Raw genomic sequence first — 23,720 nt, 5'->3', positions numbered from 1 at the left:
TTCAGTTCTCAGCAGAGTGAACTTTACTGCCCTTTGGAAACAGACTATAGGGAAACCTACTCTTACAAGATCCAGGCCCAGACTCTTTTCTGACCTGCTTAAGAAAGAGGCTAAGTATTCAACATTTACTAGTTTGCTTGTCTTCCACTCCTGCCAGGAAATGTTTATTTACCTCTAATTGGCCCTAAGAGACTACAGAGAGGCAGGAACTCACTGAGGGATTGGCTAAGGGATGTGTAAAGCAAACGGTATGAGAAGCAGCTGGGAGTTTGTTGTTGGATTGAATTTCATTTCTGTCACTAGCCACAATTTGAGCTAGGGCAGTAGGTCCAGTGGCTGCAGTGTGGATTTAAGGACTACAGTTATTTTGGTAGGACTGGCACTAGTGAAGGTACATACTGAAGCCATCACCATAGTAGCCCATGAGGCACAGTTTAGCTTTGATTAGAAGACCCTGCATGATCAAATTGGACCTGCCTTTCCTGTTTATTGCATGAAGGGCATTTTTCTGCTCCATTTCCAGGGTTTTAGGGACCCAATTCCTCAAAGAAGAAGGTGTATTTTCCCCCTGCCTACTGTGAAATTGAGCCTAATGTTTTCTGCATCTCTCACATGTTACATAGGAACTATCACTGAGGCTCTAGCCTTCTTGCCTCCACTTCAGAGGCTCTAGGTCTAGTTATCATGTATCGCCAGGTCTTTTGAGACCTGAGAGAGGCTCTCTAAAGAATTAAGTGAAACTGAGCCCAGAAGTTGCCCTTCCCTGTTTCTTCTCCCTCTTCAGTCCATAATTTCCCTGGTATCAGCTTCTTTTCCTCCTGGGACATTCTCTTCTCTTGGCTCTTTGTTGCAGATTAACTGTTCCAGTTTCCAATAGGCTACTTACTGTTGATGCCACTGAGTTCTCTGTAGGCCCTAAGCTGAAGAAGTGAAGCCTCTATTATGGCTTTTTTAAAGCCCTAGGGCACCATCCTTATAGAAGAAGGCCTACATTTGTCTTGTTTTAATTCCATTACTTCAAGTCTGGGAGTCAAATTAATCCAAACTATCTTGCTTCCTAAAGAGCCGTGGCCCTGGAACAAGCCTTTTCAAGAAGTGGTTCATTTTGCTTTACACAATAGATCTGTTCCAACAGTTCTGTGTAAACCAAATGCTATTTTTGATGCATTTGGATCGCTGATCATTTAAAAGCCGCCTATGATTGCTTCTTTTGTAAAGCGAGCAACCATCCCTTAGCCCTCTACTTTAGCTGTTTTATTTGGGTTCTCACATATTGAGCTTACCCAGAGTGGAGCACACCTCCAGGGCTTGTGGCTGATGCTGGGTAGATGTCTGCATCTGTGTTGTGTGTGTAGTGTGGCTGGCCAGTAGGTGAGTATTCCTGCGTGTGTGAGTGAAGCCACTCCCAGGCTGGTGCTCTCCTTTTGTGCCCGGTGACTGCCCAGTGGCAGCCTCAGCTGCCCTTCACTCCCACCTGCTGCCAAAGTCCCTGTGCTAATGGGATTACAAAAACAAAAAGTGGAAAAAAATTTTTCGTAAACTTTGTTTTATATAAAAAAATTCCATAAGTCTGTGTGTGTTAAACATGAGGTTCTGCCTCTGTGGCTGTGTTTGAAAAATAAAGTTTTATTAGAATAATCCATTTTCCCAAGCAAGTTTGTGTACTACAGTGTCTTTTTCCCTTTCCAGTCCTGTTCTCCAAGACATGGTTAGGCTTCTCAACAAGATAGTGTCTGGTTCCTAAGTGCTTTAAAGACCCAGTGGATCAGATCCTTCATTATTTTTGTGAATCTGATGTGATGTCTGTTTCCCTGGCACTTATACCTGTTTCTTCTTTTTGCTGTCATTTTCACTTCTAGTTGAGTAAAGTCAAATATTAATACATTTCAGTTCCCTGAGAAATGCTTAATGACTGAATTAGAAACATATGTAGGTTGGTTTGTAGGCTTTGAGTTGCAAGAAGTCAGAATGAGAGGTGGCCTGGACTCTGGTCCTGAAGAGATGAAAATTTAATCATCAGAATTTAGATTCTAAAGACCTAGGCAATTTTTTCATCCTAAAAATACTTTTTCTTTTCTTTTTTTTTTTTTTTAAACGGGTCATGGGGCTTGAACTCTGGGCCTGGGCTCTGTCCCTTAGTCCTTCAGCTCAAGGCTATCGCCCTACAGCTGGAGCCACAGCCCCATTTCCTGTTTTCTAATGATTAATTGGAGATGAGTCTCACAGACATTTAGTGCCAGGGCTGGCTTTGTTTGAACCTGGACCCTCAGCCTCCTGAGTAGTTAGGATTACAGGTATGAGCCTGGCTCCAGTTTTTTTTGTTTTTGTTTTTGTTTTTTTAAGTATCAGACCTGGGGTTTGCACTCAGTACCTGGGTGCTATCTCTGAGCTTTTTTTTTTTTCCAGTCTTGGGGCTTGAACTCAGGGGCTGAGCACTGTTCTTGGGCTTTCCTCAGGGTTAACACTCTACCACTTGAGCTACAGCACCACTTCCAGCTTTTTCTATGTATGTGGTACTGAGGAACCGAACCCAGGTCTTCATGCATGCTAGGCAAGTACTCTACCATTAGGCCAAACTCCCAGCCCCTCTCTGAGCTTTTTTGCTTAAGGCCAGCATTCTGCTACTGGAGCCAAGCTCCACTTTGAGATTTTTAGTGGTTAATTAGAGATAAGACTGTTGAAGACTTTCCTCTGAGTTAACTTCCATCTTGGATCCTCAGATCTCAACCTCCTGAGTAGTTAGGATTAAAGATGAAAACCACCCAACAATACATGAATATCCTAAAAACAAAATTATCCTAACAGCAAAACTTCTCTTCTCCTAGGGAAAGATATTTTCAACTTGCTGCTGAAAAAAAGCTGAATTGCTTAAGTCTTTAGGACTTTTCTGTTCTACCCTTTCTTCTCTCTATGTTAACATTCACCCAGTGTGTGAAGGTGAAACAGTTGCTTAGAGATCCAAGTAAGAGCCTCTATCCTTAAGATTTAACCTTTTTTTTTAGCCATTTGTGGTGCTGACTTTGTCAGGACAGCAAAAAGTCAGTTGCTGTTGCCTATGTCCTATTTCCCTGTTTCATATTTGTAGCATGCATTGAATGCCAATGAACTGGCTTCCCTACCTAGGATAGAAACCTTCAGGAGGGTAAAAATATGCCCTAGAAAAAAACATATGCCCTAGAAAGAGTTGTCAGGAAGGAGGGTTTTTGGAGATTGGGTAGGGCAGTGGGATGTGGTTAAAGAGGCTCAGAATTAGAGTTTTTTCTTTTAATACTTCAGTTTTATCTACTGGTGTCGTGTGGGTAACACCTAAAATGACTTTGTCCTACTTTTTTTGAATTCTATAATTTTTTTTTTGGTTGGTTATGAGGCTTGAACTCAGGGCCTAGGCACTGACCTTGAGCTCCTTTGCTTAAGGCTATCGTTTCCCACTTTGAGCCATATCACCACTTTCACTTCCAGTTTTCTGGTGCTTGACTGAAGACAGTCTCACAGATTTTCCTGCTGGGGCTGGCTTCAAACCATGATTCTTAGATCTCAGCCTCCTGAGGAGCTAGGGGTTTACAGCTGTGAGCCGCTTGAACTCGGCCTGGGCGCTATCCCTGAGCTCTTCAGCTCAAGGCTACTGCCCTCCCCTGGGCGTAGGACAACACCCAGGGGTGTTAATTTTGTTAGCAAAGCTGCAGAACAGGTCTTGTATAGATTCATACTATTTTCTCCCAACTACAATTTATAAGACATATGCTTTCAGAGATGTTTCTCAGCCCAAGGAATAGTCTGAGTCAAACTTGAGGTTGGCTGTGGAAGATGGAAGATGAGAACAGGGGAGGGAATGTATTATTGGTGCTTCCTAGGCTTTTTTAGATGTTGTGTGCTTCAAAGTTGATGGTTGGTATCTCTAACCATAGCCTTTGCCATAAGAAAAAGCAAAGAGTACAGATATGATTGTGGAGAAGAGATAGCTGAGTAGGTACTGAAGCTTTGGAGAAAACAAAACGAAATAGGTACTTCTCTTACCTATAGGGCAGTTCAATGAAAGAAAGTCTCTTTTAGAGCAATAGTCATGGCTTGTTACTATACCCCTTATCCTGGTTTGTATCTGTTTTAGTATATACTCAATCTCTGTATCCATGAGACCATAAAATGTGTTAGTCTGACAATGCTAACATTGAGATTTCCCATTATCTGTTGTGAATAGCCAAAAATGTCAACATCTTCCCTTTGTACAGCCTCATTTTCTAATAGGAAATGACCTATATCCTATGCCTTTAAGGTTAGTTCAGTTCACAGTTATGGGACTTTTCTTTGCCTTCATCCGCAATACTTCCATGGTAAGATGAAGCGCCACCAAATCAGAAAAAAATTAATACTGTTTTCTTTGCAAGTCCCCTAAGTTGAGGAATAATGTAGACTTAAGACTCTAACATTAGCTGACTAGGATAGGGAAGAAGCTCTGAGAATTTGGAGTAAAATATCAAGATGTTAGAAGCATACTGGCCTTCATATAATTCAAAGTAGCATTGTCACCACTAATGGATGTAATGCATTGGGCAATTGGAAAGGAATTCATGAAGGACTAGTAGTACACAATGGAATGGTACTATGTTATGGGCCAGTTAGAAGAAAAATACTGTGTTCCAGGGACCAATGGGTATAAAATTTCCTAAAGCATGATTAGTGGATGGGCGGAGCTAATTTTTAAGTCAGAAAATCAATGGGTTATTGGGATCTCTAACTTAGCTCAAAACATCTACCGTCTAGGTACCTTGGCCTCTCTTCCCCTACCTCCCTAAGTCTTTGGTGTTGAGATGAGGTATGCTAAAATCTTCTCAACATATATATTACACGCTGAAATATGTCTGGGTGGTACCAGGGGTGGTGATAAGGGGGCCTGAAGGACCCACCGATTCCCCACCACCTGGCCAAACCTGCAATTCCCCTCCCGACCGCAGGAGGCACTGCAGCCCCTTGGGAGGTTGGGGCGGAGCGCTGCGAGGGGCCCGGAGCTGCCGCCCCGCTCCAGAGCGCGGGGGGCGCTGTGCCGGGCCCGGGCTGCGGCTCCGCTCCCAGCCACTGGGGGCGCTGCGCCGCGCCGGTGGTTGGTAGTGGCTGTTGGGGGGGGGGGTGGGGGGGAAGCGGCGGCCGCGGGTGGTGCGGAGGGAGGCCTTGCGGGCGGATCGGGCGCTCGGCGGCGGCGGAGGTGGTGGGAGGAGGCGGGCGGGAACGCAGGTCTGGCTGACCCTGGCGATGGCGGACGCGGCAGCCTCCCCGGTGGGCAAGCGTCTGCTGCTTCTGTTCGCGGATACCACGGCCTCGGCTTCGGCCCCCGTGGCGGCAGCGGTGGCGTGTGGAGGAGATCCAGGGCCTGCGCTGCGCACTCGGGCCTGGCGGGCCGGCACGGTGCGGGCCATGAGCGGGGCGGTGCCCCAGGACCTAGCGGTGAGTGGCGGCTGAGGCGGGCACTTGAGTCCGGTGCTGCAGGGCCTGTGGGCCGCCTCCCCGGGGGCCTTTGTGAGGGGGGCGGTGTGGTGGGGGTGACCCAGTTCCGCGCCCCCGGATCTCCTTAGCGCCCCCCGCCGGCACTTCAGAACCCCGGCACCTGAGCTGTGGCCGGCATGGCTTCCGCGTCGGGGTGCGCGCCCCAGTTTCTTCTGGGGGGCTGCCAGGGTGCCAGGAACTGCTGCTTCCATCCGGCAGACCCCGCCTCCTGGGCGCCCCTTTGCTCAGCGTCTCCCCCTTCCACCTCCCGACGTGCCTTCGGAACAACCCCTCGAACCCGAGCTGCCCGGGCCTGGCAGAATTCTACCAGCGCTGCCACTGCCCCCTAGAAGATGCGGACCTGTAACCCACAGGATCGCCCAGAGACCCGCGCCCTGTTCCTTTCCTCTTGGAGCCCCAGTGGAGCGGGAATGTGGGCAGTTGTGGGAGCCACCGAAGCTGCAGTTGCGGCTTTCGGGGCTTGCTTTTTTTTTTTCTCCCCCCCCTAATCTGGCAGTTACTTCCTCGTCTGAGCCGGGCTTGGCCCTTCGGTCTCCAGAAAGGCTAGCTCTCCTGAAACTGTTTTTGAGCTCCCTTCTCTGCTCTTCTGGATGTTAGGGGCTGCAGTGAGGGCTTTTCGATAAGTTTGAGATCTTGGGAGCTGTTTGGCGGCTGCTCAGTGATGGGGGGGCTCTTTTGCTCCCAGCTGGGCGACTCCCTCAACCTAGGGGGAAAGGTTTTGTTTTGAAACTTTTGTGTGGAACCTTAGCGGCTTTTGCAGGCTTTTGCAGTGGTGTGTGTTGTGATTAAAGGAGTTCAGTGATATTTAACTAAGCATTCGGGATTCCGATGCATTAATTTTGTTAGTGTGGTGGTAAAATATCTGAGTTTGGGCAAGCCTCTTTAGTTCCTCTTTCTAACAACAGATATTCTGATGAGGTAAGGCTACGAAAAATGGAGTGGGAGAGTCTTTTGAAATTTAATATAGATGAGCCGACAGAACCTAAATATTCCTGGAGAACTTGTTACTGCAGACATTATTCACTAAATAGGAACGTATTTTGTGAGATTTGAAGTAATGTAGGTTTCTGATGTTCGTTTCTCTTCTTGTTCACAACAGTGTTAGTTAGACTGTCTTTTTTCCTTTATGGGTGGCTCGTGGCTGGCTTAGGCTTACCTTTTGCTGCTTTGATATTGTTCGATGCTGTATAAGAAAGACGGTTAGGGCATTCAGGAGGCTTTAGTGGAGCAAAATCGTAATTAAAAAAAAAAGTAAACCATCCATGAATATGAGGATAAAAATGATGATTAGTAAGACAAGGATTTGAATCTAAATTCCTCTGTGTTTGTTTTAGAAGGCTAGGATTGGGGGGGTGACATCAGATACACCCTTGGGAACAATGCATATTTAATGTATATTAATATGTATGTATATATTATCCCTAAATATAGTCTGCCCTAGCTTTTTCGTTGAGGCTTTATTTTGTAGTTCTTTCACTGGTTCTTTCCTTCTTTGTATGAATAGCTAATGAGCTTTGCACCTGAAATGGCTACCATTTCACTTCGTTGTTTTCTGGGTTCCATAAGGGCACAAATTTTTGAAGTTCACTGAGATGCTGAGCTTCATCTAAACTAAATCCTGAATGATATTACAATTGAGACTCTGGAACTGGGCTCTCAAACCAAGTAAAAAGTTACAGTGATTATTAAAGCAAAGTTCTTAAACCTGTGTTGAGTTTTGGCATGAAGCTGTGTGAATACAGAAGCAAATGCAAGTTTGGGCTTTGAGAATAGATATATGCTTGTCGTGGTATGCTTCTCTAGAAACAGATAAGAAAATAGACACAACAAAACTCAAAGTTTCTTTAGATTGTCTTAACCAGCTTGCAAAATAATTAAGAAATGTTATGTTCTGAGATTCTATTAATGACAATAACTAGAACGTGAACTTTATCTTTTATTTTCTTGTTTTCATTGAAGAGATTTCTTTTGGAGTCTGGGCATGTGGACCTTTCCAGTTTGCACCACTCACTGTAGTAAACACAACTGTCCTCCAATCAAAAGTGTTCTTCCTGTACTCAAGGGTGGAGTTTGCAAGCAGCTGGCCTGTGATTGGGCAGATTTTCTTTCAGTTACATTCAAGATGTTTTAAGGCACGCTTGGTTTTGAGTAATGCATAGCAGGGCTCCTCAGGTTAAGGATGAGTAATTGAGGGTTGGATGAATGAGTTTCTGAAGTAACTGAAAATACAATTCTCAATTTTAGGCCCTACCAATATCCTCTTTCTAAATAGTTTTTGACCCAGAAGTCTCTCAGACTATAGCACTAATAGACTTTTGTTTTTTAAACAATACCAGTGTGTCACCTTAAGATATAATTACGAAAAGTCAGGATGTTCTTGTCTGGGACTTTCGTTCATAAGAATCTTTTAATTTGATATCTTGAAGAGCAAATATATCCTGATAAGTAATTATTGAGATTTTTATCCAACTATAAAATGTTTTTCCCCCTTTACCTCTCTTTCAAAACAAGACATAAAAAAAATCCTATTCAGGCCACACTAAGTGTGGCTTAGTGATAGAGTACTTGTCTAGCATGCATGAAGTCCTGGGTTCAATCCTAGGTGCCATATACACATAAAAGATTGGAAGTGGTGCTGTGGCTCAAGTGGTAGAGCACTAATCTTGAGCTCAAGGACAGTGCCCAAGCCCTGAGTTCAAGCCCAGATTGGCATGTGTAGGTATACCAGATGAACACACAGACCCCAAAATCATGGATTTTCTTTTTTTTTTTTTTGCCAGTCCTGGGCTTGAGCTCAGGGCCTGAGCACTGTCCTTGGACCTTCTCAAGGTTAGATCTCTACCACTTGAGCTTCAGCACCACTTCCAGCTTTCTTCTATGTATGTGGTACCAAGGAATCGAACCCAGGTCTTCGTGCATGCTAGGCAAGCACTCTACCACTAGGCCAAACTCCCGGCCCCAGATTTTCATTTTTGTTATAAAAGGAAACTATTTACAAAATGTCAAACAAAGCTGTACACATGAAAAGACAGAAATCTTCATCCTCTACCAGCTCTACTTAACAAAAAACAATATACTCTTTTTACCGTAAGTACTTGACAAAAAAAATACAAAAGCACTTTATACAAAAACTTGCTGTTTTAGCAGCCTGCATTAAAAAAAATATTAACGATATCATGGTCAGCTGTAAATCTTTTTTTTTTTTTTTTTGTGGGTCATAGGGCTTGAACTCAGCCTGGATGCTGTCTCTGAGCTCAAGCCCTACCCTTGAGCCAAGCCCTACTTCTCTTTTTCTAGGTTAATTGGAGGTAAGAGTCTCAGGTCCTTTTGTGCCCAGGCTGGCTTTGAACCTTGATCCTCAGATCTCAGCCTCCTGAGTAGCTAGGATTACAGATGTAAGCCACCACCACTGGCAAATCTTTTTTTTTGTTTTTCTTCTTTTTCTAGTCCTGGAACTTGAATTCTGGGCTTTGTCCCTGAGCTCTTCAGCTCAAGTCTAGTGCTCTACCACTTGAGCCACAGTGCTACTTCTGGTTTTCCAGTGGTTAATTGATAAGAGTCTCACAGACTTTTGTGCTGACTTTGAACAGGGATCCTCAGATCTCAGCCTCCTGATAGCTAGAATTACAGGCACAAGCAACCAGCACCCAGACCTATTTTAGTTCTTTACTCCCATTTTCTTCATGGAGAGCAGGAAATACCCTCTCCACTTTTTTCAACCATTTCTCCCTATTTCTTTCTATTATGCTATCATAAATTCTTGCTGAAACTTAAAAACAAAAAGTATTTAAAAGGAGGCTGTTAATGGAACCTAAAATTGAGAAATGTGTTTTTAATCATTTCAGAAAGTCATTCATACAACCTGAAGTTTCTCATCCTTGACAGAGGTGCCCTGCTCTATATCCTTTCATAAGCAGTTCATGTAGTGCTTGATTTCCTTTTCCCTTGCCATCAAAGATGTTATCAGTGCTTTATTTTTGCCTATCTGATGGGTGGAAAATAGAATATGGCATTTTCATGACTACTTTGTGTGCTGACTTATCACATTTTTTCCTTTCCATTCCCCTCTCCTCTTTTTCCTGTTGTTCTTCCTCTTTCTTTTTCTCTTCCTCCTCCTTTTCTTTTTTCTTCATTTATGCATCAGTGGCTCATGCCTGTAATCCTAGCTACTGAAAAGCTGAGATCTGAGGTTCTTGGTTCAGAGCCATCACAGGCTGAAAACACTAGACAAGACTAGTCTTCAACTAACCAGCAAATAAATTGAACTTGAGGTGTGGCTCAAGCAGTAGAGCTTCTGCCCTGAGGGGGGGAAAAAACTGAAGATTTGAAGGCCCTCTTTTGAGTACTTGCCCTAAGTACTCAACACACACACACACACACACACACACACACACACACACACACACACTAAGGAAAAAAAAGAATATTTTTATGCCATCGTAACTCAGGGTTTTTTTTTTTTTTGCTAGGCTTGAACTTAGGGCCTCAGCACTGTCCGTGGACTTTCCTCAAGGCTAGCACTTTACCACTTGAGCCACAGCATCACTTCAGCTTTTTCTGTGTATGTGGTGCTAAGGAATCAAACCCAAGGCTTTGTGCATGCTAGGCAAGCACTCTACCACTAGGCTAAACTCCCAGCTAATGTCTTAATTTTTTAGCCCGTACTCTTTCATTTCTATCAGAAAAAGATGGACTCAAATACTTTTTTTCCTTTGATTCTACATAATGTAATAATTGTATCACTGTCTAATATCATGTTACTTCTGTCTGGAAATCTGCCAAGAGGAATGAAAGTGTATCTAGAGTCGTTGCCTTTTTTTACACCACCTTTCTTTCCTTTGTAGCAGAGTAAAGTGGGCTAACTATAAAATACTTCTCTACTTTGTTTCTAGGTAATGGTATTCAGGATATCATCTTTTTGTTGTTGTTGTTGTCATGGGGTTTGAACTCTTGGTGTGGGTGTTGTCCATGAGCTCTTCAGCTCAAGGCTAGCGCTAGACCACTTGAGCCACAGCACCACTTCCAGTTTTCTGGTGGTTAACTGGAGATGAGAGCCTCATAGACTTTTGTGTCCCTGCTGGCTTTGAACTGTGATCCTCAGATCTCAACCTTCTCAGTAGCTAGGATTACAACCTTCTCAGTAGCTAGTGCATGCTAGGCAAGCACTCTGCCACTAGGTTAAACTCTTGGCCCTAATACCATATTTTTAATCTACAATCCCTTCTTATTCTCACCTATGTTCAAAATTAGAATAATTCCAAAGAGGAAATAAAAAATAGTAACTTTTGTGTTTACTAAAAGTAAACAATGTGTTGAATGCTTAGAGAGCTTTAAAGAGAAATTACTTACTTGGTAAAATATGTATGTTATTTATGGGGCCAGGAGTTTGGCCTAGTAGTCGAGTCCTTGTCTGGCATGCACAAAGACCCAGGTTCGAGTCCTCAGTACCACATATGTAGAAAAAGCCGAAAATGGTGCTGTGGCTCAAGTAGTAGAGCTCTAGCCTTGAGAAAGCCCAAGGACAATGCTCAGACCCTGAGTTCAAGCCCCAGGACTGGCAAAAATAATAATAAATATTAAAAAGTATGTTATTTATGACTTGGAATGTGGCCTAGTGGTAGAGTGCTTGCCTAGCATTCATGAGGCTCTGGGTTTGATTTTTCAGTACCACAAACCCAAATCAAAATGTGTGTTGTTTAATTGTGAGCCCTTCTAAGTCTCATCTTAACATCTTAATTCTGTCCTTATAGTAGCAGGTGGTTTTTGTTTTTGTTTTTGTTTTTTTCTCTTGCCAGTCTTGGGGCTTGAACTCAGGGCCTAGGCACTGTCTTTGGGCTTTTTCCCCACTTGACCCACAGTACCACTTCCGGCTTTTTCTATGTATGTGGTACCAAATATTTGAACCCAGGTCTTTGTGCATTCTAGGCAAACACTCTGCCACTTGGTCAAACTCCCAGACCCTAGCAAGCTTATTTTTGAAACATGGAGCCACAATTAAAAGATTTTAGGTACTTGGGTATTTTTTTTTTCTCTTGTGCTAGTCCTGGGGCTTAAAGTCAGGGCCTGGGGACTGTCCCTGAGTTTTTTTTGCTCAGGGCTAGCACTCTACCACTTGAGCTACTATTCTTCTACTTTTGGAAGTTAAGAGTTTCAGTAACTTTTCTGTCTAGGCTGGCTTCAAACCATGATCTTCAGATCTCATTTTCCTGAGTAGCTAGAATTACAAGCATGAGCCACCACCAGCACCCAACTTGAATAGTTTAGTTCTAATTAAACTTTTTTTTGCTAGCTTGGCACAGTGGTCCTACATGCCTATAATTGCAACTTTGCAAGAAACTGGAGATCTGGAGGGTCCAAGGGTAAGGAGAATTTTATTTCTGCCCCAGCCTGTTGAGAAACATCTGTGAAACCCTCATCTTGACAAGAAAAGCTGGGCATGGGAGCATGTACCTGTCATCCTAGTTAAGTAGGATTACAGCCCAGGCGAAATAAAAGCAAGCAAAGCCCTTCCTCAGTATTGCCATGCACACACACAATACAATAGATTTTTTTTTAAGTGTGTGTGGGTCATGGGGCTTGAACTTGGCCTGGGTCCTGTCCCAGAGCTCTTCAGCCCAAGGCTACCGCCCTACCCTGGGCCTGGGCATTGTCACTGACCTCTCCAGACTAGGCTACACCCTAACCATGAGCCAAGCCCCACTTCTCATTTTCTAGATGTTAATTGTTGATAAGAGTCTCAGTTCCTTTTGTGCCCGGGATGGCTTTGAACCTTGATCCTCAGTTCTCAGCCTCCTGAGTAGCTAGGATTACAAGTGTGAGGCACCGTGCCCGGTACACACAATACTTTTGAGATGGGTTCTTGCTATGTTTGCCAGGCTGATCACTCCCTTTTCCCATGGATCCTAAAAATCTGAGCTCAATCAATTCTCCTGCGTTAATCTACCAGATAGCCAAGACTACAGGCACCTGCCACTATGCCTGGTTCAGTTCCTTTTTAAAATACTCTGTGGATATCTAAGTTTTGTTTTTTCTCTTGTTGACAGGATTTTACTGTATAGCCCAGGATGGCTTGAAACTCTTGATTCTCCAATCTTAGCTTACCAAATTCTATAATTACAGGCCTGTGCCACCATACCTGGTCATATATGATTTTGTATAGTGTGTGTGTGTGCTAGGAATTGAACCTAAGGCCTTGCATAGTCTAACCACATGCACTGCTATTAAACTACACTCAAGCTCTTAAAAGTTTTATCTTAATTTATCTCTGCATTCTCTTTCAGAGCTATGCAGAATGCTCACCAGTTATCATTACACTGTACGTTCATTTTGTCAGCCTCTATTCCTTCACTATATAATCTTTTTTTTAAATTGTTATTACTCATTTTTATTAGGGACTCACCAAAGGCTGGTTCACTCCTTTTGGACTCACTTGATAGAGTCTTATCTACAAGTTGTTCTAGTTGATTTAAACACCTCCTTCATAAACAGACTCAAAATGGGGCTAAGAAACATGGCGTATTCTGTTGTTGGTGATTTACTTAACAACAGCTGGGATAGTTCCTGTAGGCTTTGCTTCCTCAAGGCCTGGGGGACCCAGCACCTGTTATGCTTCTCAGTTTTCCACTGCCTTTGACAGGGTGGTGGTTTTTAAGCTCCCCACTCCTCATTCTCATTGCCAGTGTCATTTACCCTTGCTATAGATAGGTAAAACTAGCCTGGTTATTTAATAGTGACTCAAATGGTATGATTGCATTGTTTTTCAAGGCAGAGGTTTTTTTTTTTTTTTTTTAATAGCGAGTTAAGGGGTAATCGTACCCAAGGGGACCGACTCACTAAACAAACTCTCCAGAGACTGATCTGAACCATCATATACAAGGTTATTAATTTACAGTGGGAGATGAACATGCACAGATGAAAGACCACTCTTAGTTTCCTCAAGAGAACAAATTATAGGTAAGAAGGAACTTTGCCATGTGAAATATCAAAGAGAAATTGGGCTAAACAATTTTTATAACAAGCAGCCCTAAGTTGGTGATTTTTTTTTTTTTTTCCCAGTCCTGGGCTTGAGCTCAGGACCTGAGCACTGTCCTTAGACTTTTTCCTCAAGGCTAGATATAAACCACTTGAGCCTCAGCACCACTTCTGGCTATTTTCTATGTATGTGGTACCAAAGAATCGAACCCAGGTCTTCACATGCATGCTAGGCAAGCACTCTACCACCAGGTCAAACTCCAGGCCATGTTTTTTTGTTTTTTTTTTTTGAGATGCTCGTCCTGGGGTTTGAACTCCACGCCTGAGTGCTATCTCTGAGCTTTTTTTGGGGGGTAGGGCGGGGAGGAGGCTATAGCCACCCTTTTGTTTCTGGCTTTTTATGGTGGTTTGTTTCAGACACCGTGTCCGAGGTGACTGTTGTTCTTCTTTTCCTTCTTTCTTTCTTCCTCCTTCTTCCTCTCTCCTCTCTTCTCCTCCTCTTCTTTTTCTTCATCTTCTCTTTCTCTTTTTTCCTTTTTTTGGTTCCAGCCCTGGGGCTTGAACTCAGAGCCTGTTTTTTTTTTTTTTTTGACTCCAGGCTAGTACTGTACCACTTCTGGTTAATTGAAGCTAAGTCTGTCTCATAGACTTACCAGCCCAGGATGGCTTCAAACCAAAATCCTCAGTTCTCAGCCTCCTGACTAACTAGGTTTATAGGCTTCTGCACCCAGCTGGAAGGTTTTTGTTTTTGTTTTTGTTTTTTTTTGGTGGGTGGGGGGGCAGGGAGAGGTGAGGTTGATCCTGGGGCTTGAACTCTGGACTTGGGATCTGTTTCTGGGCTTCTTTTTTTCTGGTCAGCATTTTATCATTGGAGCCACAGTGACACTTCCCGGCTTTTTTCTGTAATTAGTTGGAGATAAGAGTCTCTTGGACTTTCCTGCCTGGGCTGGCTTCGAGCTACAATCCTCATATCTCAGTCTCCTGCGTAGCTAGGGTTACAGGCCTGAGCCACCTGTGTCCAGTCTTGGGAGGATTTTTTTTTAAGTATAGTTGTAATTATAAAGTATTAGTAATTTTTAGTTTTGTATTTTCTTTTTGTTTTTTTTTTAATGTGATAGTTGTTTTCTCTTCTGAAAACTGATTTATGGGAATTTTAATTTTCTTTGTGATTTTCTATATTTTTTACAGATAGCCTGTTTTCATAACTGAAAGTAAATGCTTCATAAAAATACCTTTGTTGATATTTTTATACCTACAGTCACAGCTACTCAGGAAGCTAAGCTTAGGAATGTAAAGCAAGGCCTGAACAATATAGCAAGACTTGATCTGAAGGAGAATTTTTTTTTTTTTTTTGTGGGTCATGGGCCTTGAACTTGGCCTGGGCGCTGTCCCTGAGCTCTTCAGCTCAAGTACCGCCCTACCCCTGGGCCTGGGCATTGTCCCTCTACTTTTCAGCTCAAGGCTATGCCCCACCCTTGAGGCAAGCCCCATTTCCCATTTTCTAGAGGAAGAAGAGTCTCAAGTCCTTTTGTGCCCAGGCTGGCTTTGAACCTTGATCCTCAGATCTCAGCTTCCAGAGTAGCTAAGATTACAGGCATGAGCCACTGTGCCTGCTCCGAAGAAATTTTAAAAGGCCAGCTGCTGATGGCTCACAATTTTAATCCTAGTTACTCAGGAGGCTGACATCTGAGGATCATATTTGGAAGCCAACCCTGCAGGAAAAGTCTTGAGATCTTTTATCTCCAGTTAACCACCACCACCACACCACAAAAAAAAAAAAAAAGCCAGAAGTAGAGCTGTAGCTTAAGTATAGAGTGCTGGCCTTGAGAAGAGTCCCTGTACTGGCACTAAAAAATAATAATATTTTATGAGTGTGTGTATATATCATCTCATCTATATCTATCTTCTTTCTTCTTATTTTTTTTTTTTTTTTTGCTAGTCTTAGGGTCTTCAAACCCTGAGTTCATTCAGGGCCTGGGTTCTGTCCTTGAGATTTCTTAAGGCTAGCATTCTACCACCTGAGCCATAGTACCCCTTCCAGCTTTTTCTGTGTAGGTGGTACTGAGGAATCAAACCAAGGATTTTGTACATGCTATAGGGGAAGCACTCTACCACTAGGCCATACTCCCGGCCCACAGCAATTCTGTTTCTAAGAACTGAGTATATGTATTTCTTTGATTGGGTAATTATAGTTGTATACCACCATGCCTGGTTTAGTACTGAACATCGTGTGGGTGTGTATACATGTGTGTACATGCACATACATGCCTGAATGCCAGTCCTGGTGCTTGAACTCATGGGCTGAGCGCTGTCACTAAGCTGTTTTGCTAAAGGCTACAGTGCTGCCACTTCCAGCTTTTTTGGTAGTTAATTGGAGATAAGAGTTTCACAGATGTTCCTGGACTGCCTTTGAACCCTGATCCTTATAGCTCAACCTCTGAGCAACTATGCCATCAGCACCCAGCAGTGATGAACTTTTTTTTTTTTTGCCAGTCCTAGGGCTTGAACTCAGGGCCTGAGCACTGTTCTTGGGCTTTTTCAAAGCTAGCTCTACCACTTGAGCCACAGCACCACTTCTAGCTGTTTCTGTGTATGTGGTACTGAGGACTAGAACTTGGGTTTTAGTTCATGCTGGCAAGCACTTTACAACTAGGCCCTGATGATTTTTATCAATTTTTCCTGTGTTTAGGATTATTTCCTAGGATTATTCCAGAATTAGTATTCATAGAGTGTGCACATACTTAAAATTCTTGGTATATAAGAAATTTGCTTTTACTTTTCTCTTATTTTTCTTTAAAGGTCATACCAATTTATGCCCTGACCAGTAGTATGAGTTTGCTTAAGGAATGAATGTTTATCAGGAGCCATTTTTCTGCTAGAGATTTTATTATTTTAAGTAATCCTAGAGGCAATCCTTTGAGGTTCTTATTGTCCCTATTTATAGACAAAGGAAGTGAGGCTTAAACAGGCTAAAGTAATTTTACACAGAGCTAAGCAGTGAAAGGAGTTGGGAAGCATATCTTGATCTTTGTGATTTTACAGCCTGTACAGGTACCATCCTTGGGTTTTCTCAAGGCTAGAGCTTTACCACTTGAGCCATAACACTATTTCTGGCTTTTTTTCCCATGTATATAGCATCAAGGAATCGAACCTGGTTCTTAGTACATGGTAGGCAAGCACTGTACCACTAGGCCAAACTCCAGGCCCTCTTTTCCACTTTTATGGGGCTTGAACTTAAGACCTAGATGATGTTCCTGAATTTTTTTGGCTCAGGGCAAATGCTTTGCCACTTGAGTGACAGCTCCACTTCTTGCTTTTTTGGGTGGTTAATTGAGGGTCATAGTCTCACATATGCTCCTGCTAGGCTATCTTCAGAACAGCTATATCAAATCTTAGCTTCTTGAATATGTAGGATTATAGGCATAAAATACTAGCACCTGGCTATGTTTAAGTTTTTATTAGGCTTCACTGTTATTCCAAACTACAGTAAATTTAATTTAGTTTCTTAGAAATTCTATGTGTTGAAGGAGAATTATGGAAAAGGTGATATCATGATGCATTGTAATTTAAAAAATGGATATGGTAATTTTTTTTTTTTTTTTGCCAGTCCAAGGGCTTGAAATCAGGGCCTGGGCACTGTCCTTGAGCTTTCTCAAGGCTAGTGTTCTACCATTTGAGCAACATTTCTGGCTTTTTTCTGTGTATGTGGTACCAAGGAACTGAACCCAGGGCTTTGTGCATGCTAGGCAAGCACTCTACCACTAGACACACCCTGGCCTCTGAATGTAATTTTTGAAATATAATACTTGAAAAAGAAAGTATATGTATTGAGAATGTGGATATTTGTTTTACAGCTATCTCTTGAAAAATCTAAGGAATTGTAAAGAAAAAAACTATTTACTTTTGAAAATATCAGTGTTCTTGGAAGTGGCTCTGTGGCTCAAGGGATAGGACAGTAGCCTTGAGCTGAAGAGCTCAGGGACACCACCCAGGCCCAGAGTTTGTCCCATGATTAACAATAAAAAGAAAAAATAAAAAGAAAGTATCAGTGTTCTAGACATGTATTATTCGCCACTTTCACTGCCATAACTTATAATTTTGTAAAACCATTTGTAACAGTTCATATTTTGTTTTAGAATATAGGTAGGAAAATTTAAAAAGTTAGGAACCTTGGGATTTCTATTAATTTTCATTTCCTTTATTCTCTTACAATCATAACTTTATCATGTTTTTTAATCTCTTGTATATATATATGTATGTCAGTTCTAGAGCTTGAACTGTGGTCCTCACACTCTTGCTTAGCCTTTTTTTTTTTTTTTTTGTGCTTGAATTCAGGGCCTGGGCACTGTCGTTGGATTTTGCTCAAGGCTAGCTCTCTGCCACTTGAGCCACAGCACCACTTCTGGCTTTTTCTCTGTATGTGGTACAGCAAGTTGAACCCAGGGCTTCATGCATGCTAGGCGAGCACTCTACCACTAGGTCAAACTCCTGGCCACTTGGCTGATTTTTTTATTTGTTTTTCAAATTGTTTTCATAAAGGTGATGTATAGATGGGTTACATAAGTCAGGTAATGAGTACATTTCTTTTTGGACAATGTCACTTCTTCCCCACCCCCCCACAAGTTATATAGTTCATTTTCAACATAGTGTCCAATGAGTATCATTGCTGCATTTGGTCACCCTTTATATCTCTATTTTTGGGCCTCTCTCTAACACAGTTTGTCTTTTTATGGGCTCCATTTCTCCTAGTCTGGTTCAAAACCAAGTCATTTTTCAATTCTGTCTCTCTCTCTCTCTCTCTCTCTCTCTCTCTCTCTCTCTCTCTCTCTCTCTCTCTCTCTCTCTCTCTCTCTCTTTGGCTAGTCCTGGGGCTTGAACTCAGGGCCTGGGCACTGTCCTTGGATGCTAGCCTTGAGTAAGGCTAGCACCCTGCCACTTGAGCCACAGCGCTACTTCCAGCTTTTTGCATGTATGTGGTGCTACTTCCAGCTTTTTGCATGTATGTGGTTCCTGGGAATCAAACCCAGGGCTTCGTGTGTACTAGACAAACACTACCATTAGGTGACGCTCCCAGCCTCAATGTTTTTTTGTTTTTGTTTTTTGTTGGTCTTGGTGCTTCGACTCTGGGCCTGGGCTACTGCCCTACCCCCGGAGCCTCAGTGCCACTTCCAGTTTTCTAGTGGTTAATTGGAGATGAGTTTCACAGTCTTTTTCTTTTTTTCTTTTGTGGGTCATGGAGCTTGAACTGTGCCAGAGCTCTTCAGCTCAAGGCTACCACCCTGCCCTGAGCCAATCCCTACTTCCTGTTTTCTAGAGGTTAATTGGAGATAAGAATCTCAAATCCTTTTGTGTCCAGGCTGACTTTGAACCTTGATCCTCATATCTCAGCCTCCTGAGTAGCTAGGTTTACTGGTGTGCACCACTGGCCCTGCTTATTGCCATGTTTAATGTGTGTGTGTGTGGGGGGGGGTACTGGGACTTTAATTCAGGGCCTGTGTACTGAATTAGCTTTTTTGTTCAAGGCTAGTGCTCTGCACTCCACTTTTTGGTGGTTGAAGCTAAAAATCTCTGGGACTGGCCGGGAGTTTGGCCTAGTGGTTAAAGTGCTTGACTAGCATGCACGAAGACCTGGGTTCGATTCCTTGGTGCCACATACATAGAAAAAAGCCGGAAGTGGTGCTGAGGCTCAAGTGGTAGAGCTCTAGCCTTGAGAAAGTCCAAGGACAGTGCTCAGGCCCTGAGCTCAAGCCCAGCACTGGCGAAAAAAAAAAAAAATCTCTGGGACTGTTGCCCTGACTGACTTTGAACTTGATTCTCATATCTCAGCTTCGTGAATAGTTAGAATTAGGGAAATGAGCTGCCAGTTAGTTCCCAGCTAAGACAGGGTCTTGCTATATAAACTCAGGCTTGCCTCGAACTTATGGTCCTCCTGAGTGAGCCTTTGAATGTGGGCATTACTGCATGTGTGTCCTGCTTTTACTCCCGCTAAAAACCATGTAAGAACTCCTTCCTACTCTCCCATCCTGTGAACCCCATGTTAAATCTTTTAGCAGAAATTGATGTTAGTAATCTGAAGTTGATAACTAGATAACCCCCAGTTTTGTTTTGTTTTTAAAGAGATAAGGTTTTGGGCCAGGAGCGTAGCCTAGTGGTAGAGTGCTTGCCTAGCATGCAGAACGCCCTGGGTTCGATTCCTCGGTACCACATACTCAGAAAAACCCAGAAGTGGAGCTGTGGCTTAAGTGGTAGAGCACTAGCCTTGAGCAAAAATGTCCAAAGACAGTGCTCAGGCCCTGAGTTCAAGCCCTATGACTGATGAGAGAGAGAGAGGGAAGGAGGGAGGGAGTGATGGAGGGAGGGGGGGGCTGATACTGAACTCCTGGGGTCAAGTGATTTTTCTGCCCCAGCCTCCCAAGTAGCTAGAACCATACCTATGTACCATTGTGCTTATCCTCTACCTAGTGTGTGTGATTTCAGTAGGGCTGCAACTGAACATTACTGAATAACCGGATAATTCCCACTCCCTTAATTCTGTTCCCCTTTTTCAGAGTGAGGCTGAGACCCACTTTCTGGTTTTCAAATAAGACCCATTTTCATTAGCATCCTTTAAAAGAATTCAATTCCTTGGTACCACATACACAGAAAAAAGAATTTATGATAAGTTAGTCGATTTTTCCCTAGCTATTTATAACCTGGGGGGTTATTTTTATGTGTCACTCTGTGATATCTCCCTTCCAAATTGCTTTTAATCTCTTTTTTACAGATCTTTGTAGAATTTGATGGTTGTAACTGGAAGCAACACTCTTGGGTTAAAGTTCATGCTGAAGAAGTTATTGTGCTTCTCCTGGAAGGGTCACTTGTATGGGCACCACGGAAAGACCCAGTCCTTCTGCAAGGCACTCGAGTTTCAAATGCACAGTGGCCAGCTCTGGTGAGTAGTCCTGCCTCCCTGCCTCCCTCCCTCCCTGCCTCCCTCCCTTCCTCCCTTCCCCCCTTCCTCTCTTTCTTTCTTTTGTTTGTTTGCCAGTCCAAGGGCTTGAAGTGCTCAAGGCTAGCACTCTGCCACTTGAGCCACAGCACCATTTTCGGCTTTTTCTGTGTATGTGGTTCTGGGGAATGGAACTGAGGGCTTCATGCATACTAGGCTAGCACACTAGCACTAGGCCAAACTCCTGGCTCTCTTTTTCTTTTATTAGTGCTGGGGATGGAACCCAAAATCTTTTTTTTTTTTTTTTTTGCCAGACCTGGGGCTTGAACTCAAGACCTGAGCACTGTCTTTGGGCTTTCTCAAGGTTAGAGCTCTACTATTTGAGCTACAGCATCACTTCCAGGTTTTTCTAGAAATCGAACCCAGGTGTTACATGCATGCTAGGCAAGTACTCAATCACTAAGCCAAACTCTCAGCCCTCTAATAGAATATTGTGAAACTATATCCCACTCTTCAAGTGGCTTTTATTTAATTAATTTATTATTGTTATTATTATTGTCTTTAAGTAGTTATACAAAGGAATTGCCATTTAACAAAGCAGTTTATAAATACAGTGCAATTCCACCTTTTTCAACATTCTCAGTCATCCCTTCCAACCCACCCTTTCTCTCACTTTTCTTAATTTTGCAGCACATACATTGAATTCATAAAGTGGCTTTTATTGGGTGGGAAGCTATTTGAATTCTGTTTTATTATAACTGTAGTAATTGCCCAGTAACTAGTTCTTCAGAACCTGCAGAAATCATATGCGAAACATATTTATCCTGAAGTTACTAAAGAAAAAATTAAGAGTACTTTTCTCCTGTTTTCCAAAACTTTTTATATTTGGTAATATTTGATACTTCTTTTATCTCTAAGGAAAATTTTCACTTTTAATCTTTTCTTATAGCAAGGTTCTAAAACAGTGTAAACTTCAAAGCTTTTTTAAAATCAAGCTTTGTTCTGTGAGGTGAGATAAAGGTGTTATAAAATTTATGACTAACCAGGTACAGGTGGTCACATCTGTAATTCTAGCTACTCGGGAGACTGAGATTTAAGGATCGAGGTCAAAGCCAACCTAGGTAGCCACATCTGAGAGACTCTTTAACTTCAGGTGATCAGCATAAAGCTGAAGTCACCTTGAAAAAATTAGCGAAGCAAAAGTTTGAGGCCCTGCTGGTTGCTGGTGGTTCACACTTGTTATTCTACCTTTTCAGGAGGCTGAGATCTGAGGATAACAGTTCAAAGTGAGCCCAGGCAGGAAAATCCATGAAACTCTTTTAAATACCAGAAAACTGGAAGTGATACTGTAGCTTAAAGTAGTAGTGTCAGCCTTGAGCAAAAGAGCTCAGGGACAATAGCCAGGCCCTGAATTCAAGCCCATGACCACCACCACCACCAACAACAACAACAATAACAATAACAACAAAATGGGAGGCACTGAGTTCAATTCCTAAAATTAGCACACAAAAATAATAATAAAACTTAGATCTAGGTACCTATGGTTCGTGCTTGAAATCTAGCTACCCAGAAGCCACAAAGCCAGATGGGGCAAGAAAGTCCATGAGACTCTTGTCTCCAATAAACTACCTAGAAAAAGTTAGAAGTAGTGCTGTGGTTTAAGAGGTAAGTCACTAACCTTCAGCAAAAGAAGCTCAGGAACTGAGCCCAGGCCCAGAGTTCAAGGACTAACAAAACAAAACAAAACTTAATATTGAGAAAATACATTTGTTTCTGTCTGTCCTGTTAGCAAAATTCTTATACAAATGTTAATTTTTAAAACACTCTATCCTCTTGTCAACTAATTACAAAAATTCAGCTATTAAATAAGTAATATTCAAACTGCCCTTTTTTCTGTGAGTGTGTAGGGGGTGTGTTATTGAGCTAGCACTCTACCACTTGAGCCACAGTGCCACTTGTGGCTTTTTTTTTTCCCTGTTTATGTGGTACTGAGGAATAGAACCCAGGGCTTCACGAATGCTTGGCAAGCATTCTATGATTAAGCCACATTCCCAGTCCCCCCGCCTTTTTTTTTGGCTTGAACTCAGGACCAGAGCGCTATCTTGAGCTTTCTCAGGGCTAGCACTTTACCACTTGAGCCACAGCACCACTTCTGACATTTTCTGTGTATGTGGTACCAAGGAATTGAACCCAGGGCTTCATGAATGCTAGGCAGGCACTCTACCACTAGACCACACTCCCCACCACCCTCATTTGTTAAGTCTATTTTCTAAACTATTAAAGCAGCGTTTACAAATGGAAACAGTAACTTCCATTTCTTTTACAGACCATGAAATAGTCTGTAACAAGTTGGTCATGGTGGCATGTGTTTATAATCCTAGCATTTGGAATATTTGAAAGTCCAAGGCACAAGAATTACAGGTTTGAGGTCAGGTGGGACTACATAGTCCCTCTAAAAGAGAGAGAGAAGTCTGTGCATGTTTAGTTTATATCAGTGATTAAAAAAATACCCTGAAATTTTCAGAGTAGTAAAGTGTAGCTGATTTTGCCTTCTTGAAGTCTGACAAGATGAATCACATCCCTAGGAAAAATGAAGAATTTCTCATTTCCACCTGTCCTTTTAGGCCATAAAAAAAAGTATTGAACAGACTTTCTGTTTAATTTCCTTCCTATAATTGTTTGAGGGGCAAATGTTGAATTAAAAATGTTTCAAGGGGGCCAGGAGCATAGCTTAGTGGTAAAGTGCTTGCCTAACATGCACAGAGACCGAGTTCAATTCCTCAGTACCCCAAGAGCACCAGCCTTGAGCAAAAAGTGTTCAAAGACAGTGCCCAGGCCCAGAGTCAAGCCTCAGGGCTGGCAAAAAAAAAAAATTGTTTCAAGGGACTCATTTGTTAGCTTATCTGTATTGATAGGGATGAAAGATATTTAGAAATAGTCACCTTCCCTGAACCTAGAGATTGATTGAATTGTTACCTTTTTTTTTCCCCCAAGTTTTAATCAATTTCTTGTTACTGTACTTCACAGACTTTCACTCCCTTAGTCGACAAAGTGGGTTTGGGTAATGTGGTGCCAGTAGAATACCTTTTGGATCGAGAGCTTCGTTTCCTGTCAGATGCTAATGGATTGCACCTGTTCCAGGTATTTCATACTTGTACCTTCAGCCTGTTAAATTTCTGCTTGCTAATTTCTTTGTTGGTATAAATACGAGTATTTATTCCTCCCCCATTAAAAAAATATTTCTTCAGTAAATTTCTTACTGTGTTTTACAGTGTCTTTGCTTCCTTGAAAAGTGCATTTGATTGAAGCTTCTTTTTTTCTTTTT

At 42.5% G+C, this 23,720-nt stretch overlaps 2 protein-coding genes across 8 annotated transcripts in view; both read left to right on the top strand.

The window, feature by feature from the left end:
- The window catches only part of Fam53c (family with sequence similarity 53 member C), a 17,618-nt gene extending 16,047 nt beyond the window's left edge, over positions 1 to 1,571 (top strand). For all 7 annotated transcript variants that reach the window (XM_090331453.1, XM_090331457.1, XM_090331451.1 and 4 more), the window contains exon 5: positions 1 to 1,571. This exon is cut by the window's left edge and continues 1,308 nt beyond it. The gene's annotated coding sequence lies outside the window, so the exon portion shown is untranslated.
- Positions 1,572 to 5,229: 3,658 nt separating this feature from the next.
- The window catches only part of Kdm3b (lysine demethylase 3B), a 76,723-nt gene continuing 58,232 nt past the window's right edge, over positions 5,230 to 23,720 (top strand). Inside the window, exons 1-3 of the mRNA XM_090331446.1 lie at positions 5,230 to 5,436; positions 20,231 to 20,398; positions 23,423 to 23,536. Coding sequence (XP_090187572.1) covers positions 5,245 to 5,436; positions 20,231 to 20,398; positions 23,423 to 23,536 — 474 coding nt within the window. The 5' untranslated portion in view covers positions 5,230 to 5,244. The remainder of the gene's footprint in view (positions 5,437 to 20,230; positions 20,399 to 23,422; positions 23,537 to 23,720) is intronic.

This window comes from Megascapheus bottae, chromosome 4, assembly GCF_031878675.1.
Source record: "Megascapheus bottae isolate mThoBot1 chromosome 4, mThoBot2.hap1, whole genome shotgun sequence".
In the NCBI taxonomy this organism is placed as follows: Eukaryota; Metazoa; Chordata; class Mammalia; order Rodentia; family Geomyidae; genus Megascapheus; species Megascapheus bottae.
Note: the sequence above shows the minus strand (reverse complement) of the source record. Positions and strands in the feature narration are given on the sequence as shown.